This window comes from Talpa europaea (genome assembly GCF_964194135.1).
Source record: "Talpa europaea genome assembly, chromosome: 11".
Taxonomy (NCBI): Eukaryota; Metazoa; Chordata; class Mammalia; order Eulipotyphla; family Talpidae; genus Talpa; species Talpa europaea.
In genome coordinates, this window is record NC_140078.1 from 8,841,132 (window position 1) to 8,860,045 (window position 18,914).

Genomic DNA, 18,914 nt, shown 5'->3' on the forward strand with positions numbered 1-18,914 from the left:
TTGTGACTACGCCACATGCTGGGTTTTCTCTTTGAATTTAGGCATAAATGAAATCTCAGAAGATGTTTATACGGCCGTAGAGCACAGCGATTCGGAAGATTCCGAGAAGTCAGATAGTAGCGATAGTGAGTATATCAGTGATGATGAGCAGAAGTCCAAGAATGAGCCAGAAGATACAGAAGACAAAGAGGGTAGTCGGATGGACAAAGAGCCATCTGCTGTCAAAAAAAAGCCCAAACTGTCAAACCCAGTGGATACTAAAGAGGAGCTGAAAAGCACATCACCAACCAGCGAGAAAGCAGAGCCGGGCTCAGTCAAGGAAAAGGCCAGCCCCCAGCCTGAGAAAGACTTTCCAGAAAAAGCGAAACCCTCACCTCATCCCACAAAGGATAAACTGAAGGGAAAAGATGAGACGGATTCCCCAACAGTACATTTGGGCCTGGACTCCGATTCAGAGAGCGAACTTGTCATAGATTTAGGAGAAGACCATTCTGGGAGGGAGGGTCGAAAAAATAAGAAGGAACCCAAAGAACCATCTCCCAAACAGGATGGTAAGTGACTGCACCAGTTTCCAGTTTCTTGATTTGGTTGAGAATTCCACTTTGTGGTCATATTATCAGTAGTATTATCAGACCCTTATACATCATGGAGGGGGGCTCAGCCATGCTTTGATTGCCTCCAGGTACCTCGCTCTAGTTACTGAGCATGACCAGAACTTCACCTGGGCCTTGCCTGCCTTTATCTGCTAGGGGACCCAATGTGGTTGGTTGACCTTGAGCTCAGAAAAATAAGTCTCTTAGAAAAAACAGCAGGTGATTTTAGCGGTCCAGGCATTTTTAGCCCAAGCAGACTAAAATTCTTTCCCAGCGTGCTCACTCCTTGCACCTAAAGTGTTTGTCAACATTTAGACATTTGACAAGACGTATATTCCTAGAGGTGTTTAGTTTGCAGGCCTTGATGCCTGTCTTTCCTCCCTCCATGCTGTTAGGCATCTTAAAGCCCATTTTCTTACTAGAATCCAAGGCCATTTGGGGCAGGTAGTACCAGAATGATGCTGAGTGCTTTCTGTGGAACTAGAAATTAAAGGGGTGTTGTCTGCTGTCCCACCATATTTGCGTTTAACTGAACTGAGTCCAGGGCTTCTCAGTCCTGGCACTGACGTTTTGTGCTGAGAAGTTCTTTGTCCTGTGATTAGAGGGCATCCTTGACCCTGCACACTGCCAGTTGTGGCTATCAAAAATATTTGACAGTGAAAAGCCTCTTCTGAGTTTAGAATTGCTGTCTGAGTCAAAGCTATTGTTCTAGACTGAAGCAGCACGGGCTCTGCCCTCCACCCTGCCACGGCCGTGGCATGTTGGCAAACTCTCCAGAAGGAACTTGTGAATGATTTGATGGGTCCTTCCCATTGACATAGCAGTCAGCACATTTTTCAGTTGGGTTGGCAAGTGGGTGTTGAAGGGCTTCCGACATGCCCGAGAAAGATAATGAAGAATTAATTGAGGGCCTGGGAGAAATACTGCCTAAGGACAAATTAAAGGTGGTCATAAAGCTTTGTAAGTAACTTCAGGGTGCAATTTTTGAACAGTGCCTGACTTGTGACAGGCTAATTTCAACCAAAACCTTGAGTAAGGTGTGAGTCTGTGCTGCCCGTGGGGATGCTTAGTCCTTTGCTTAAAGCAAGAAGTAAGTCAGGAATGAACCTTGAAAGTCTTCTCTGGTTATGTCAACCTGAACTGTTCTGGAACCTCAGTTGTTAGGAAGAATCCCTGCAGTTGATCACGAGAGTATGGAATATGTTTGAACGGTGCAGTGGAGGGGGAGAGCCATGCAGTTGAGTAGGCAGAAAGGAAAGACCAGACCGTCATCACTGAGTCATCTCTTAGGTTCATGGCTTGCCCTGAGAAAGTCAATGATGTTGTGAATTGGGGTTTCAGGGACCTCTCCTGATGTTGCAGAGAGCAACAGGAATAGCATTTATTCCATGAGGTTTGTGGGAACATCTGGGTGCAGATTACAGGGTTTCTGTGAATGGTTTGTTTATACTCTTATGTTCTTTTGGGACCAGATCTTTTGATTGATTGGTTTCATGCCCCTTCTTCCAGAGAGAAATTGCAAAAGGTTGGAAAGATCTTGAAATGCAATGAAAATAAAGTATAAACTGAAGGTAGAATAGGAAAGTTCTGGGGGAAGTTTGTGTACAGTACAGGATCATGTCCCATTCCAGCCTTCAGAGTTAGTAAGGTTGGGTTTCCATTTGGTCGTGAGCTTCCTAGCAGTCCAAGCAAAAAGAGAAACACAGTTCCCTAAAAAAACAAACAACTCATGTTTTCTAAAAAATAAAAAAAAAAACATTTCAGTTGATTAAATGAAGCAGAACTTTTCCCTACGCTGATGTCTGAAGGATATTTCTCTGAAAGACCCCACGTGTGTGGTGGGTATTTCAGCTGAAGATGATTTCAAAATTAGTTAGAGCAGCTTCCCACAGTTTGGGGCAAGACTGACTCTTCTGGCCTTAAATCCAGAGCCCCCGATAGTGACTCGGGTCTTGAAGAATGATCTTCATGTCAAATTCTGTAGTAGATCATCTTTTCACCAGTGCACTTTCGCTTAGGAGTTATTAAGCGAAGAGCATTTTCCATGGTATCGTCCTGACCTCCAGCTTACCTTCAGCAGTGAAGACAGCTAATGCATAGAATATGAATCCTCAGGCAGCAAAGCGCCTTCTGTAGCTAGTGATCTCAGAACAAAGGCAAAGGGAGCCCGCTTGGAGACCTGGAGCTCTGCTTGCCCTGTAGCGCTAGTAATTTCCATCCTTAAAAAGTCCTCCTTTGATGTACACGAGAGTGACCAAACTCTGGAATGAGCCAAATTTGATGGTTTAGCTTCTGGAGTGCTGACCTTTAAAAGAGTCACTGTTTTGGGGGGTCAGACTCTGAACCCAAAATTGATTATAAACTCCAAGTTTCTAGAAAACATGCAAATTTCCTGTAACCTCTAACCCCGAAACCATCAGATTCCTCTAGAAACGAAAATATTTCCGTTTATAAATGCTAGCTCCCAGCGCTTCCAGAGCTTTTTAGGGTGTGCACTCCAGTTTTCATGTGGAGAAACAGGGCTACTCTAGAGAAGTAACCCATCTGCAAAATCAGCTGTTTGCTTTTGCAAATTGGGGGAGAGATGAGGGCCTTTTGGTGGGTTGTCCTTTATCCAGCAGGGGGACTAGGCAAGTTAATCAACAATAACAATCTAGTTTTTGGTCAAGGCAGAAAGAGGAGGCATTGATGGTACATCTGAAGGTCAGAATCTCCTGGGGGGCCTCCCCTGCTCATCGAAGGGCCAGCACAGACACCTGGAAGGGCAGCACCTGCATCCCCTGCCTGGCAGGTGGTCCTGGGATGGCTCGGGGATTCTCACTGCAGGAAGATCTCTCCTTTAAGCCTCCCCCTGTGCCCTTGCCCATGAACTTGGTTGAACTCTCCTCTCCAGAGGAGCAGAAAGGCCAGCTCTGGCAGGGAGTCACAAGTCAACCTGTCCTTTCCTCTCACTTTCCTTGGTGCCCCCAAACTCAGTTTACTGAACCCCCCTAGAATAATCAAGCTCACATCTCTGCTGGGTATGATGCTCACGAAAGGGTGTTAGTCAAGGCACACGTCAAGATGGGCTTTGGACTGGACTGGATCCTGTGTTTGGTGTTTGGTCCTGGGCATCCTGGGAGGGGTCGGGGCACGGGGTAAGGGGTTTCCCCCGTGGCGGGGGGTGGGATGTCTGTCCATTCACAATCGAGCATTCGCGGGGCCCCCCCCTCTACGCTGCTCAGCGCTTCTGGCTCTAACCTGCCTCCTGGTCCCCTCACGCCTGTCCTCACTCACCGTAACGCTTTTCTGGATACGTCTTGGCTGATGCTCTTCCCCCAGGTTCTCACTCTTGCCTGTGGACTCCTACCCCGCCCAGAGCCCAGCTCCTGCCGGAGACATAACCCCTTAGGCAGCTTTTTCAAAATGGATGCATTTTTGGCCATTCCTCAGTCCTGCTTGTATATTGATTGGCTTTAATATTTTTATTTGAAGCAAACCCACTCTTTTACAAAAAACTCATTTTTGATTTAAACTTGACCATCACACCATGAGGTGGCCAGTGTCACAGGTGCTGTCCATGAACACGGTGGCGGGAACATGTCAGCAGCGGCTCCAGGACTGAGGTCCTTCCGTCTCTTAGGGAAGGGTCTGGCCTTGGGGGCAGAAACCCCTTTAAGTGTCAGGCGTCAAGGCCATCAGCACCACACCAATACCTGGGGACTCGGAGGGAATTAAAGGGTCACTTTCCTTTGGGGGTAAATGAACGTCCTGTAGTGTTTCAGCCACCAGAAAGCCTCTGGTCCTGAGGCGCATGCCTGGGAAGGTGCCCGGGCCAGAGGCTTCGTCTTCCTCTCTGGGTTGGCCTTGGCTGGGTCTTTCTCAAAGTGTCTCGCCAACCCTGTTGGTAAAAACAAGACCCTTGTAGTGATTCTGTTCAGTTGCTGCCTGTTCACTCGGTGGTGGGCAACGTGAAGGCAGGGGTTGGGGCTGCTTGGCCTCGTTCCCCCAAGGCCTGGGTGTGTGTATCGGTGTGAGCAGGTGTCTCTGGGGGTGGGGTGCCAGCGGGTAGACGGCGAGGAAATGCTCGTCCATGGGGCGCACTGGCTGCACCGAATTGGTTCAGCATCCCTGGCCTTGGGTGGTTCACCCCGACCTGGGTGTCCTAGACTCATCTGGCAGGTGACCCTGAGTTAAATCCCATCTTTGTTTTTTTTCACGCATCGGCTTTAGTTGTAGGTAAAACGCCACCGTCCACTACGGCGGGCAGCCAGTCTCCCCCTGAAACGCCAGTCCTCACCCGCTCTTCCTCCCAAACGCCCACGGCTGGTGTCACGGCCACTACCAGCACCACGTCCACGGTCACGGCCCCGGCCGCCGCCGCCACGGGGAGCCCAGTGAAAAAGCAGAGGCCGCTCTTACCGAAGGAGACTGCCCCGGCCGTGCAGCGGGTCGTGTGGAACTCATCAAGTAAGTTTCAAACGTCTTCTCAAAAGTGGCACATGCAGAAGATGCAGCGGCAGCAGCAGCAGCAGCAGCAGCAAAGCCAGCAGCAGCAGCCTCAGTCTTCCCAGGGGACGAGATATCAGACCAGACAGGCTGTGAAAGGTACCGAGCCTCCCCTTCTGTTCTCTGTGGCGCCCGCTCCCTTTTTGCCACATCGACAGGAGAAAACCATCGTTTTACTTTTTCAGTTGGTTTCCTGGCCGCTGTGTCCTGAAGCCTCCCATATTCCATTTGGCATTATTTTTAAATCTTGTTTTGTCACTTGAGTTTTTTACTTTTATTTTTTCCCCCATTTTCTAAACAATACACGCGAATGTTCTCCTTAGAAGGGGGGCAGGTTATTTACACAAAAGTCTGTTTTGTGCTGATTGTCATGTTCCTTCCTTTCTCAAAGGCCAGAGTTAACCATAGAAGCCTTTTTAATGCATGTATGCCCATATATATTTATACATGACTCCATAAAAATACCACTTTTTTTCCTATTTTCTTTTTTAATACATAAAAATGGTACCATACTTGCTTTTTTTTACCCATCAGCATGTTTTGGAGGTCTGTCATGTCAGTACGTATAGTTCTACCTTATCATTTTGGACTGCTGCATAGTATTCCACAGCTTAATGCATTCCCCCACCGATGGGTATTTAGGTTGCTTCCAGTTTTTCCCCATGATAAGCAGTGCTGCAAATGAATACCTTGTGCACATGTGTGAACCCCTCTCGGCATGATTTTGACTCAAGTATAGTGTGGGAAGCTGGTAGCAAAGATTTCCTTAGTAGTGAGGGATTAGCCACCTACGAAAGAAGAGCCGGCGTCAAGAACCAGTTGCTGGAGTTGTGGAATCAAGACTGCAGGAGGCTCCGGCTGGAGCTGGATGTGAGGTCGCACACAGTGCCTATCTGATGGGTACCAGTTCCCCGGCTCTGGTGAGCCCTGATATAGATCTTCTTCCTGGGGACCCTGCAGCTAGATCCTTGAAGGATGGGCTCCTTGGCTGAAATGCACATGCAGTGAGCGCACCCTAGTGAGTAGAGCTCTTAGGAGCAGGGCAGGATGCGAGGGGGCAGGTGGCCAGATCTTGATTTGGCCCCCATTGAAACCTTTCCAAGGTTGGGTGGGGAGAGGCGGGAAGACAGAAGACTGACAGGCAAAGTTGGAGTAAGCTGGATCCAGGGTCGATCTTGCCTTTAAACAGTTGGTGGGCAGAACTGAGTCTAGGATTTTTTTTTTTTTTTAAGATTTATTTATTTATGCATACATGAACTGGGGTATAGGACAGAGGCGTGAGAGGGTGAGAGGATTCACCAGAGACAGAGCAGGAGCAGAACAGGCAGACAGACCGAAAGCACTGCTGAGGGGAGCAGCAGGCAAGACAGGAGAGGTCTGCTCGCCATGTGGGTAGCTCCCTGGCTAGGGATCGAACTCATGCTGCAGTGGCTGCAGATAGCTTCATAGGCTGTGTCTTAACCCGTTGCGCCACCAGGGAGGCCCAGAGTCTAGGATTTTGAGGTTGGGATTCCCAGTCAGTCTTCTGTCTTCATACCACCTAAGGCTCATGAGTCTCCCCTAGCACTGGCAAGAGGAGGTTCATTGATGGTCTGGTTCACAATCTCCACATAGCCTTGTGTCCGAAATGATCAAAGCTGGGCCATCTGGTGGTCAGGGCAGAGTTTAAATCAGTAACACACTATTGCAACAGGGAAATTCTATCATGGACTGAAGTCAGCTCCAGTTTGTACAGAGGAGCCTGGGATTTTAAAGGGAGACTGGGGAGGTGAAGAGGAAGCTGTGTGTGGACTCAGCAGTCAGGAAAGTGAAGCAATAAAGTGGGAAGGGCTGGTCCTCGTGGAGCTGTTGGGATGTGCTGGCCTGGCGCCTGTTAGGGTCAGATTTCTCCTCCCACGGAGATGGGGGACAGGGACCCTGTCTGTCTTCGGGTGTCTCTAGAATACAGTCAATTCTTGACAGCCTTGAATGTTCTCAGGCCGGTACTTTAAAGATGGATAAGTGCCCCCCGCCTGCCCCTCCAGGGCTGCTGGCCTGAGCTGTTAGAGACCATGTCAGTGCTTGTTCAAGTCTCCGCAGGCCATGGCAAAGGCCTCACTGGAAAGGGAGGAGCCTGCCCAGAGTTTGGTCAAAGGGAGACTCTTGGTCACGTGAAAGTAGAAAAGCAGGGCAGGTGTCGGGGCTTTACTCCCTCACACAGCTTCGTGTTGGGGTGGCCCCACCCGAGACAGTGGGGTAACCAGACCCTTTGCTCTCCTAGCTGTCCAGCAGAAGGAGATCACGCAGAGCCCGTCCACCTCCACCATCACCCTGGTGACCAGCACCCAGCCGTCGCCTCTGGTCACCAACTCGGGGTCCTCGAGCACCCTCGCCTCATCGGTCAGCGCAGACCTGCCCATCGCCACCGCCTCCGCCGACGTAGCCGCGGACATTGCCAAGTACACTAGCAAAGTGAGTGCCCACAGGCCCACAGGGAGTCTGAACCTCCTGGCAGGGACACTGGGGCCATGACCTGGCAGGCTTCAGGTGCGGTGAGGAGAGTAGACCCCATGTTCACTGGGAACTTCCTTGACCAAAAAAAAAAATTTTTTTTTTTAAGAGTTATTTATTTATTTATTTATACAAGCACTGGGTACAGTCAGAAGCGCGGGAGGGTGAGAGAATTCACCAGAGCCAGAGTGGGGAACAGAACAGCCAGACTGATGAAGTACACTGCTGAGGGGAGAAGCGGGCACAGCAGGAGAGGTCTGCGTGCCATGTGGGACCCTCGCCGGCAGCCGGGGATCGAACCGGCGCTGCAGAGGCTGCGGGCAGCTTCGCAGCCCAATGCTCAACCACTGTGCCACCAGGGGAGGCCCCCCCAAAATTTTTTTTTTGTTTTATTTATTATTTATTTATTCATACAAGCACTGGGTATAGTCAGAAGCGTGGGAGGGTGAGAGAATTCACCAGAGCCAGAGCAGGGAGCAGAGCAGGCAGAAGGACCGAAGTACACTGCTGAGGGGAGCAGCTGGCGGCAGGAGAGGTCTGCGTGCCATGCGGGACCCTCCTTCGGTGGCCGGGGAGCAGCCGGGGATCGAACCGGCGCCACAGAGGCTGCGGGCAGCTTCGCAACCCAGCGCTCAAGCGCTGCGCCACCGGGGAGGCCCTTGACCAAAAAAATTTTTTAAAGATTTATTTATTTATGCATACAAGATCTGGGGTACAGGCCAGAGATCTGGGGGGTGAGAGGATTCACCAGAGGCAGAGTGGGGAACAGAACAGGCAGATTGATGGGGAGCAGCGGGCGAGTCAGGAGAGGTCTGCTGCGCCATGTGGGCAGCTCCCTGGCCGGGGATTGAACCTGCGCTGCAGTGGCTGTGGCTAGGTCCATAGGTTGCATCTTAACCACTTGCGCCACCAGGGAGGACCCCCTCCACCAAAATTTTAAAGTTTGCCGTAAGTAGAGAGAGATGTGGACTGGATCAAATTTGTCCTTCTTTCTTTAAGAGAGCTGAGTTCTGACGTCAGTTCATAACAGGAAGATGACCCAAAATCAGTCATAGTTCCCCTGCGGGACCCAGGTCTCAGGAAGGACCCTGTCTCCTTAAGTGCTGGAGCAAATGACTGTTCCTTCTGTTAACGACACACCAAGGGTTTTTTGCATTTCGAAGACACACGGGACAGAAGTGACAGCCCATGTACCAGGCGTGCTGGTATGGGGCCTGCACTGAGATTGTTCCAGACCAGGGATGGGTAGTTCCTCCCCAGCTCACTCTCCTTCTAGGGCATGGTGGGCAGGGTCCCTTCATTCCTGGACACTCTAGCAGTGCAGACTTGCTCTGGGTGTTTGTGGGGTGGGGGGATGGGGAATCGCCTCCTCCAGGGCCTCGGTTCCCAGCTGGCTGTTGGCAGAAGTTGCTCCTCCGCTCCTTGCCACGGTGGGGAGTGATGTCAAGGTCCATCTAGTGTGTTCTACAGCAGTGTTCCAATTTGCAAGGCTGTGTTCCTGGTGGGTGTCTCCATCCCACACTTGTGGACGTAGCCGTTTTCATTGCACTGAGGAAAGTGAACACGGTGACGTATTTCTGAGCTAATGAACTTTCCTGTCTCCGAGGTGACTGGAGCTGAAGCCCCAGATTCGTGTGTTTTGGCAGGAGGGCGTGCTTCACGCACAAGCTGTTCTCGGCTGTATTTGGAAGAGCCAAAGTCGGTTCACAGAATCATGATTTCTTTCAAATGGAATGTGTAGCCATTGCATTCCTAGTATATTGCATTTCGCCCACTTTCTGAAGTTTTCTTGCAAAGCAGTTCAGTATTTGAATATTTTCAGTCGAGGGGGTCGGCGAGTTGACTCTGGAGGCCTGTCCGGGGTTCAGGGGGTCAGGCTGCGTGGGGCACCAAGTGTCTGCTGGCAGTGGAAGTCTTTACCTTTTCCTATTTTGGGATGAATTTGGGGTCACTGTTGGTGAAAATGAGTGGGCATCTTCTTGAGAACACCTCACGCTGTGGCAGGCACGGCAGGCCCACACCGTGCGCTTAGCCCTTGTGCACACCCCCATGGGGCACAGGCCCAGTCCTTGTGTTCTGCACGGGGAAACCGAGGCTCAGAGGGGAGTGAATGGGGGACAAGCCTCCCGCATCCAGAGGAGGCAGCTCTGGGTCCTGCCTTTTTACCGAATTGCAGCAAACTACAGAACTCAGGGGAGACTCAGCAGCAGCCAGACCTGGCCTGAAGGCCTAGTTTGGTCTCCTGCTCTCTCTGCTTTATCCTGAGAGGGCTCAGGGAGGTAGAAGGGAAACTGATCTTGCAAAGGTTCCCACTTCCCAGTGATGCCCCATTGCACGATGCCTCCAGGGGTCAGCTAGCTAAAGAAAAAGATGGGAAATGAGTGGGACAGGCCATGATGCCCTGACCAGGACCTTTCCCAGTGGCCTTGTGCATGTGCGGACTGTGAGAGTCGACCTTAGAAGGAACGAGGCTCTGAGCAGCCATGGCCCTCGAGGCCCGGGCAGCCTTCCGCCCAGGCAGAGGCTGGCATGAGGACCATGTCTGTGTTTCATCTCCAGGTGAAGCCGGACCACAGAGATAGAGCAGAGTCACTTGGCAGGGGCTGGGGGGGTGGGGTGGTCATGGGAACTGCAGGGGTGAAGGCCAAGGAGCAGTGGGGTTTCTTTTTCCAGGTAATAGAAAGTCCTGAATTTGATTGTGCAGGGGATTGGCAACTCTAGTAGACTTAAAAGCCATTGAGTTGTTGGGAGTCAATGGGTGAACCCCATGGTGAATGAGTGACACCCCAACCAGACATTTTTTAGAGAGGAAAGAATATAAAACAACGGCAACAGAATGGTTCTTCCCTGGACTCCACAAAGCTGGCCAGATCAAATTCCAGTACAGCCTGGGGCTAGAGAAACCAACTGCCACTGTGAATGCCTTCCCCAAGCTCAGCTGGGGGACGGGGTGATTCCCGCCCTGGTTTATACCCAAGTTTCTCAGCTTTGCGTGAGTAACACTTTAGTCTGGAGAATTGTCTCTTCGTGGGGCGGGGAGGGTTCTGCTGGGCCATGGGATGTTTCATGCCTTCCTGGCCTCCGCCTGCTGGATACCAGCAGCACCCCACACCCCAATCATGACAACCCAAGTGTCTAAGGTGCAAAACTGCCTCCCCTTGGAGAACTGTGGCTTCACACAGGTAGAATTTAGATGTATGTCTTCAAGAAAAAACTCCGGGGAACTGATCCCGGCGTTGTTTCTGTTTTCTCTTTCAGATGATGGATGCAATAAAAGGAACGATGACAGAGATATATAACGATCTTTCCAAAAACACTACCGGAAGCACAATAGCCGAGGTCAGAGATGATGCTGAATTCTTGCTTTGCTCAGAACATCTTACAGACTGTGATGAGACGGGCTTCTCTGGACATCCCTCTGGGATTCTGCTCTGCAGACGGTGGTCACTGGCGAGGGTGTTCCTTCCTTTAGTGAGAAGGCCGGTGCTGTGCAGACATGCGCTCTGCTTTGTGATCAGCCCGATCCTGAGATCGCCCTATGGAAGGCAGTTCTTCCCGCTCTGTGTAAAACTGGCTCCTTGATCTTCTCCATACATTTGGACTTGCTTATGTCGCTGATCCTTGCCCAAGAATTGTATATCGCGTCTCCACAATTACGGCGATTCCTAGGGAGTAGAGTGGTTATAACATTAAAATGTCCACTTAGGAAGTGACCCCTTATAAAAATAGTCCCTGGATTTCCCTTTTAGTCTGCTTCGCTGCAAGCCTGGCAAATGAGGGAACAAGGGACAAGTGGCAGGGTGTGTTGAGGTCATTGAAAGGGAAGCTGGAGACACTGAGAAACCCATGCAAAGCCATGGACCTCTGACGACCAGGTGGGGTTAGATGGTCCTCAGCTGCAGAAGAGCATCTCCAAGATGGTGCCCTGATGGGCCTTCACCTGGGAGCAGTGTGTGTGGGAAGGGCTGGAAGACCCCTGGGAGAAATCGCTGAATCTTCTTGGATGATTTTGCAAATATGACCATCTGGAGGATTCTGCTGGAAGGTCACACAGAAAGGGCAAACGTTACTTTAGAAACACACCCTCCCGCTACCTTGCTTCCTTTCTTGTTAATTTAAGAAATTGGCCTGTGGTTGAAAGGATGGATCCAGGACTTCTCACTTGATACCTTGGGTCCAGATGTGTGCTGGGATTTTTCAGATTTTCAAGAGCTAATTTGCAGGCCCCCTCCCACAATTACATACAACATTTCTGCAGTGAAACATACTGTTCACACTGCAAGGGGTGAACGTGCTGCCAGGTAGTCCTCTGTGGAGGTGTGTCCTGTCCATTGTAGGGTGTTCAGCAGCATCCCTGACCTCCACCCACCAGATGCCAGTAGCAAGCCCTCCCCACACCCTGCTTGTGACCACCCAAAATACCTCCTGAAATTGCACTGTGATCGGGAGGAGGAGGAAGAGGAGGCAAATCCTCTGAGCTGAGAACCACAGATATTACTGGGCCCTATAAACTGTCTCATCAGTTCAGTTTGAGTTTATTTCCCCCCCTCCAAATGTATGTGGCCTAAAACTTAACCCTCTTCTTAAAATATCCTTTGGTTTTCAGAGGTGTCAGGCTTTGGAATTTTAGGTGAATGACCATGGGCTCTACCTAAGATGTTAAATAAGCAGTGAAATAAAACTATTTTAGTGTAATTTTGATAGCAGAGGCCCACTCGAACCTCCATGTATTGTTTACTGTGGAAATCGCCCTGTTGTCACTAAGTGGCTCTTCCTAGGGCCAGTGTTTGGGAACGGCAGACAGCTTGTATTTGGTTTTCAGAAACAATTTCTGTGACGTTCACCCCTCAGCCCTGTGCCCTCTTCTTGGACTGTCCTGGGGCTCAGCACAGCCCCAGCCGCCCGCGCCTCCACTTAGCGTGATGACGTTGGCCCCGAGCCCGCGAGAGTGGAGAGCGCGGCTGCCGTGACCGCCCGACATGCCACCGAAGCCCTCTTCTCCCTCCTTACAGATCCGCAGGCTGAGGATCGAGATTGAGAAGCTTCAGTGGCTGCACCAGCAAGAGCTCTCGGAAATGAAACACAACTTGGGTAAGGCCTGGAGAATGGGTCTGGACTGGGGAAGGCTTGGGGTTGAACCTCTTGCCCCTCTGGAGTCCAGTGTGAACTGCGTCAAAGGAAGGAGGGAGGGGGTCGGCCCACTCCAGGGAGACAACAGAATCTGCGGAAACCAAGGATAAAAGCATTTGGTGTTGGGCAGGACTGCCCGTTGTTCATCTAAAACATCAATGCCAGCAACAAAACAACGACAGTAGTAGCAGCTCCTGCTTACCAACCTGACTGGATTCTTGTAGTATAAAGGGCTTTGTTACCCCAGACACAGGCGTGTTAAGCTGTCCCTGGTCACACAGTCCATGCTGGGCTGGGCACTCTGGCTGCAGGCTTTGCCTCTTAGTCTTTGTGTGCTGGGCATTTTAACAAATTCTTGAGTTGCTCCACTAAGTCGGGAAGGCCTTTTTGTGGGTCCCTGCATCAGATGGACCGTTGTGGCCGCCCACTCTGTGTAGACGTGGCTAAGGCCCCTCCCCAAAAGCTATGGAGATGCTTTCAGATCCCCTCTTAGCCTCGGAGTGAGGATGCTGGAAACCTCACCTCTTTCATCGGGGAGGCACGCACAGGTGTGCCCCTGCTCACAGGTGAGACCTGTTTAACTCGCACGTGGCGGACGCAAAGCCTTGTTCTGAGCAGGAGAGCCGGCCGCTCCTTAGCTTGTTCTGTGCAGGAAGTTGATGGGGGTGGGGGTGGGGAGGTTTGTTGCTTCTTGTTTTTCTAGTAAGCTAAGGAATCTTTATGCAGAAAATCTCATTTTTAAAGAATTGGCCGAACATTTGTAAAAAACACATGTTGACTGTCCGGAGCTGTGGGGTCGGCGGGTGCTTAGAGGCTCTTGTAAGTGATGGAGTGGCTCTGGCTGGAATGTTTTTGCCCTTGTTGTTGAGGGGTTTTCTTTCCTGTTCCCCCCACCATGCCCCCTTTCTCTTGGTGGGGGAAGGAGAATGCCGCTTAATTCTGGGAGATGAATTTTTTAAAAAAGATTTATTTATTTATTTATACCAGCACTGGGTACAGTCGGAAGCGCGGGAGGGTGAGAGAATTCCCCAGAGCCAGAGCTGGGAGCAGAACAGGTAGACCGATGAAATACACTCCTGAGGGGAACAATGGGCGGCAGGAGAGGTCTGCGTGCCATGTGGGACCCTTGCCGGTGGCCGGGGATTGAACCGGCGCTGCAGAGGCTGCGGACAGCTTCGTAGCCCAGCGCTCAACCGCTGCGCCACCAGGGGAGGCCCTACTGTATTTTTTTATTTTATTTTATTTTTAAAATATTTATTTATTTATACAAGCACTGGGTACAGTCAGAAGCGCGGGAGGGTGAGAGAATTCACCAGAGCCAGATCGGGGAACACAATAGGCAGACCGACGAAATACACTGCTGAGGGGAGCAGCGGGCGCGGCAGGAGAGATCTGTCACGCCATGTGGGACCCTCGCCGGTGGCCGGGGATCGAACGGGTGCTGCAGAGGCTGAGGGCAGCTTTGCAGCCCAACGCTCCACCGCTGTGCCACCAGGGGAGGCCCTCTAGGAGATGGATTTTAAAGAATTGAGCAACCATTTGTTTTTCTTTTATCTTAGTGTGCAGGCCGTGCCTGGGTACGCAGCCCATGGACTTACTGTTGAAAATAAAATTAGAGAAATCTCAGTAAACTGAGCAATTGGGAGTTTTCCTTACAGGGCTTTGATCAGTCATGGAACCCTACCTGGGAGATCCAGTCCCTCACTTTTATTAGCTGGGCTCAGTTTCCTCACCTGTGAAAGGGCTGCAAATAGCGCCTACCTCATTGGATGAAGGTTAAATAAGTTAATATTTATAAAGTGCCTAGAAAAATCGCCTGCATGTAGCAGGTATTTAGTTGATAAGATAAAAGGGCTTAAACTAATGATCCATTGCAAGGTGAATTTGATGCTGGTTGGTTTGAGGGTTTCCCACAGAATCACCCCACTGGGGTCACACAGACGGGCATCTCCAGGCAGGATTTGCACCTGTGTGCCCTTTCGGGCCTGTAGGCTAAGCCCACACCCTGGGCGGGGCCGGGTGATGGAGCTGGATTCTGAATCTCCCTTCTAGAACTGACCATGGCCGAGATGCGGCAGAGCCTGGAGCAGGAGCGGGACCGTCTCATCGCGGAGGTGAAGAAGCAGCTGGAGTTGGAGAAGCAGCAGGCAGTGGATGAAACAAAGAAGAAGCAGTGGTGCGCCAACTGCAAGAAGGAGGCCATCTTCTACTGCTGTTGGAACACCAGCTACTGTGACTACCCCTGCCAGCAGGCCCACTGGCCGGAGCACATGAAGTCCTGCACCCAGTCAGGTACTGCCTTGACTGCCGGGTGTCGGACCCTGCTGGCCCTTGGGTGCCTTTTGCAGCTCTCAGCACTCTCGCTCTCAGTCAGCTGTGTCTCCCACAGCAGAGAGCAGCTTGCAGACCCCTCCCTGGGATATGGGGCTTAGGTCTGGAACTTCTGGGCTCTTTGGCCTTGTTTCCATTATGGGGCCATGACAATGAGTGGGAGAGCTTGGGAGTCTCGTTCACCCTAAGACGCTGGCAGTGGTGCTTGTAAAGGAGAGGCTGCTACTGGCATCTAGTGGGTAGAGGCCAGGGATGCTGCTGAGCTCCCTTAAATGTGCCCGCCTTGCTCCCCCCACCCCCAATGGAGAGTATTTGGCCCCAAACAGTAGTTTGGAGAACTATGTATACAAGAAATGGGGCACAGGCCAGAGGTGTGGGGGGTGAGATGACTCACCAAAGACAGAGCGGGGAACAGAACAGGCAGATCGACTGAAATACACTGCTGAGGGGAGCAGCGGGTGAGTCAGGAGAGGTCTGCTGCGCCATGTGGGTAGCTCCCTGGCTAGCTGGGGGTCGAACTCGTGCTGCAGAGGCTGCGGATTGCTTCATAGGTTGCATCTTAATCCCTTGCGCTACCAGGGAGGCCCTGAGAAGCCCTGCTTTTAAGGTAACACAGGACTCACAGCTTGGAATAAGGATTCCCATTTGTTCTGTGGAAGAACTTGAATCTAACATGGGGCAGTCTGGTGTCAGGGCGTCCGAGCAGATACACTGTTGAGCTAAGAATTCATCTTTTAAGTGTGATTTCTATAGTAAGCTTTTATTTTATAGCCTAAAATTTGGATCAAACTATTAAAAATTTTATTATTGCACAAAGTCTAGATTTCCGCCTCGGGCCCCCGGCCACAGGTCCCAAAGCCTCACAGTTGCTTACACGTGGTGTCTCCCCTGTGCCCGCAGCTACCGCTCCTCAGCAAGAAGCAGACGCCGAGGTGAACACAGAAACACTAAACAAGTCGGCTCAGGGGGGCTCCTCCAGCACACAGGCAGCCCCTCCAGAAACAGCCAGCGCCTCGAAAGAGAAGGAGACGCCAGCTGAGAAGAGCAAGGACAGTGGCTCGGTGAGTACCCCACACCCTTGACCAGGGACACTGACCCTTTGCACCTCAAGACCTGGCTCTGTCCACCACCCCAATAGTCCCTTGCTGTGGGGGTGCCGGCCTTGAGATGGTGGCCAGCCAGCGGGGCTGGGAGGAACGCGGAGGCTGACATGTGACTTGGCAGCCCCCGGCGGCTTGCAGAGATCAGGGCTGCACTGTCTTGCCGACCCCCGTCTGCTCTGCCCGGTGCGGGAGCCGCTCCTGCCTGCGGCTGGGGAGGGCCCGAGCTGGGACGAACCTAACCGAGGGCCCAAGCTCAGAAATTTTTTCATCTCCGTCGATTTAAACACAAGCGGTCCCGGGACTCGTGGCCGCATCCTTGAGCAGCGGGAAGGTCCCCTTCTAGTTCCTGGGGTGTGTAGGTGGACGGGGGTGACGTGCAGATGCCATGGGTGGTGATTTCTTAGATTTTCAGTTATTATTTACTGTGATGTGGATGAGGAGAAAAATGTCCTTGTCACATCAGTAAAAATCCTTTGCTTTTATTGATTTTGTTGCCTTGCAAGGTGATGTGAAATATAAGTGAATATTATTTTGACGTAATATACTTCTTTTTTGGATGAGGTAAAATTTTGGAGGGTGGGTAGGCCAGTAAATTGAGGAAATTGAATGTTCCAGAGGCCCCAGCGCCATCTCCCTGGTGGGAGAATAGTGCACTGGTAGGGGCCACCGGCTGCCCTGGTCTCCCCAGGTGACGTGCATCCCCCCCAGGCATCCCCCGGCTTCCCTGGGGGTTACACTGACCCCAGTACCTTGAGTCCTTCTCTTTTCATATTTCTAGACCCTCGACCTCTCGGGTTCCAGGGAGACGCCCTCCTCCATTCTCTTAGGCTCCAACCAAGGCTCGGGTATGTTGCCCCTGGTGGCTGGTGGGCGCTGTCACCCTCCCCGCGGGCAGAGGGGGACGTTTCTCAGGCAGACGTGGAAGCGTTCAGGGCAGCGGTTTTCAAACTGCTGTGGCACCTTAGGGATCCTTGCAAGGGTGCTGGGCGGGTCGGCGAGGGAGAGGCAGGCACTGACTGACCGGTCTGCCTGGATGTGTTTTATTTGTCGGGCGGGTTGCTAAGAAGCCTGTTTTTCCAAGTTGCCTATAGATCAGTTAGGGAACAACAGGAATGTAAGTAGACGAATTGCCAAATTCTGGTGCCAAGGTCACAGTGCCAGGGGTACTGGTTAGTCATGTCCTAAGGATGCCCCGTCCCAGGAACGCCCAAGAAATGCCTTCCAGTCTTAGTGCCTTTCTCACTCATCTGCCCTCTGAGCATGCCACCTGTTGTCCAACCCGCTGTTCTGGTTAAATTCTGAGAAAGCAAGTTCTGCTTTTGGACTCTACAAACCCACACATGTAGGGAGGTGTGTGGCCAAGTCTTTTCGCCACGGCGCCACGGTGGGAGGGGAAGGTGGCCGCCCCGTGTGGGCAGCTGGAGGGGCAGGCCAAGCCCTGCCTGGCGGCGGGGGCAGGCGCGCTGACCGTCTCTCCCGCGGGCTTCCCTCCGCAGACCACTCCCGGAGCGGCAAGTCCAGCTGCTGGAGCGGCAGCGAGGAGAAGCGCGGGTCGGCTCGCTCGGAGCACAACGCCAGCACCAGCGCGAAGAGTCTCCTCCCCAAAGAGTCTCGGCTGGACACTTTCTGGGACTAGGGAGCCACCCACCTCCTGGAGGAAAAGTAAAATCAGGACCCCGGGAACACAGGAGACAGCAAACAGAGACCAGAGAACCTCCACCTTCAGACTTGAAGATTCCAGACCTTCCGACCCGGCCCTGGCGCCGGCTCCGAGGGACCCTACACTACACAGCGTCCAGCATTAGCGCCGACCGAGGACTGCTCGGCCCCCACGAAGCCTGTGCTTTAGGTGTAAATAATGTACAATTTGTGGATGTCACCGAACCGAGAGTCCCTTCCCCTTTTTATATTTGTATCGACTTTAACTTATAAAAAAGAAAAACAATTTAAAAAAACACCCCCAACAACAAAAAGAATGTTTTGGTGTTGGGGGGACAGTGGTCGGTCAGTCCGTCTGTCACCTGGGCCCGGGGTGCCCCGGGGACAGTGAGCTGTTTCCGTTTTCGGGGTGCACGCAGGGCACGCGGACACCTCACACAAGCCATCAGCCCCTTCTAAGTACATCACTAGGCTATCGGAGGCAAGTCTCTGCACCCCAAGAACACACGGAGCAGCCAGTTGATTCTGGTGATTTCCACAGCAGCTCTCCACCTCCAGGGGTAAAGGAAACGCTGGCCTTGTTTACAGGAGACAGACGGACACCGGCCCCGCTCAGCTCCGCGGCAGAAGAGAACCTAGAAAATGCCCGCGTCGTCAGCTCAGAAACAAAGAGGACTCTTGGCTTTGCTTTGTGGTTCCTTTGGACACACTCACACGCGCTTGGTTGAGGGCTCGCAGCGCCGGCCGGGGGCATCCGGGCAGGACGCATGTGCAGGACCGAGCCGGCCCGGAGGAAGCATGTACGTATTATTTATAGGATGGGATTTTGCGTTTTTATGTAAGCATGAAACAAAGGCAGTGTGAGAGGAAGCAGGCCGCCCGCCGCGCTGTACACTACGTATGCTGTGCACCATTTTGTATGTTGTGTAAAACAAAAAGCATTGAACAAAGCAAAAGGTGATGTATGTATATGAGAAAATTAATTGTACGATATCATTCCAGTACATTTTGTTGTACATTTTAGTCTTGTTTACTTTCTCTTCATTGTTGATAAGAGGATGCGAACTGTACAGTTTCCAGCTAGTTAACCCATATTAGAGAAGAAATTAAGACAGAGTAT

The 18,914-nt window shown here is 51.8% G+C and overlaps 1 protein-coding gene across 5 annotated transcripts in view; it reads left to right on the forward strand.

The window, feature by feature from the left end:
- The window catches only part of ZMYND8 (zinc finger MYND-type containing 8), a gene marked incomplete at both ends in the record, with an annotated part of 96,061 nt that extends 78,290 nt beyond the window's left edge, over window positions 1-17,771 (forward strand). For 3 of the 5 annotated variants that reach the window (XM_084246676.1, XM_084246678.1, XM_084246679.1), the window contains 9 exons: window positions 42-551; window positions 4,806-5,180; window positions 7,342-7,532; window positions 10,830-10,910; window positions 12,584-12,662; window positions 14,754-14,993; window positions 15,933-16,093; window positions 16,914-16,980; window positions 17,632-17,771. In XM_084246676.1, the coding sequence (XP_084102802.1) occupies window positions 42-551; window positions 4,806-5,180; window positions 7,342-7,532; window positions 10,830-10,910; window positions 12,584-12,662; window positions 14,754-14,993; window positions 15,933-16,093; window positions 16,914-16,980; window positions 17,632-17,771 (1,844 nt within the window). Of the gene's footprint in view, window positions 1-41; window positions 552-4,805; window positions 5,181-7,341; window positions 7,533-10,829; window positions 10,911-12,583; window positions 12,663-14,753; window positions 14,994-15,932; window positions 16,094-16,913; window positions 16,981-17,553 lie in introns of all 5 variants that reach the window. The other 2 variants (XM_084246677.1, XM_084246675.1) reach the window with 1 other exon arrangement.
- Between the last annotated feature and the right edge of the window lie 1,143 nt (window positions 17,772-18,914).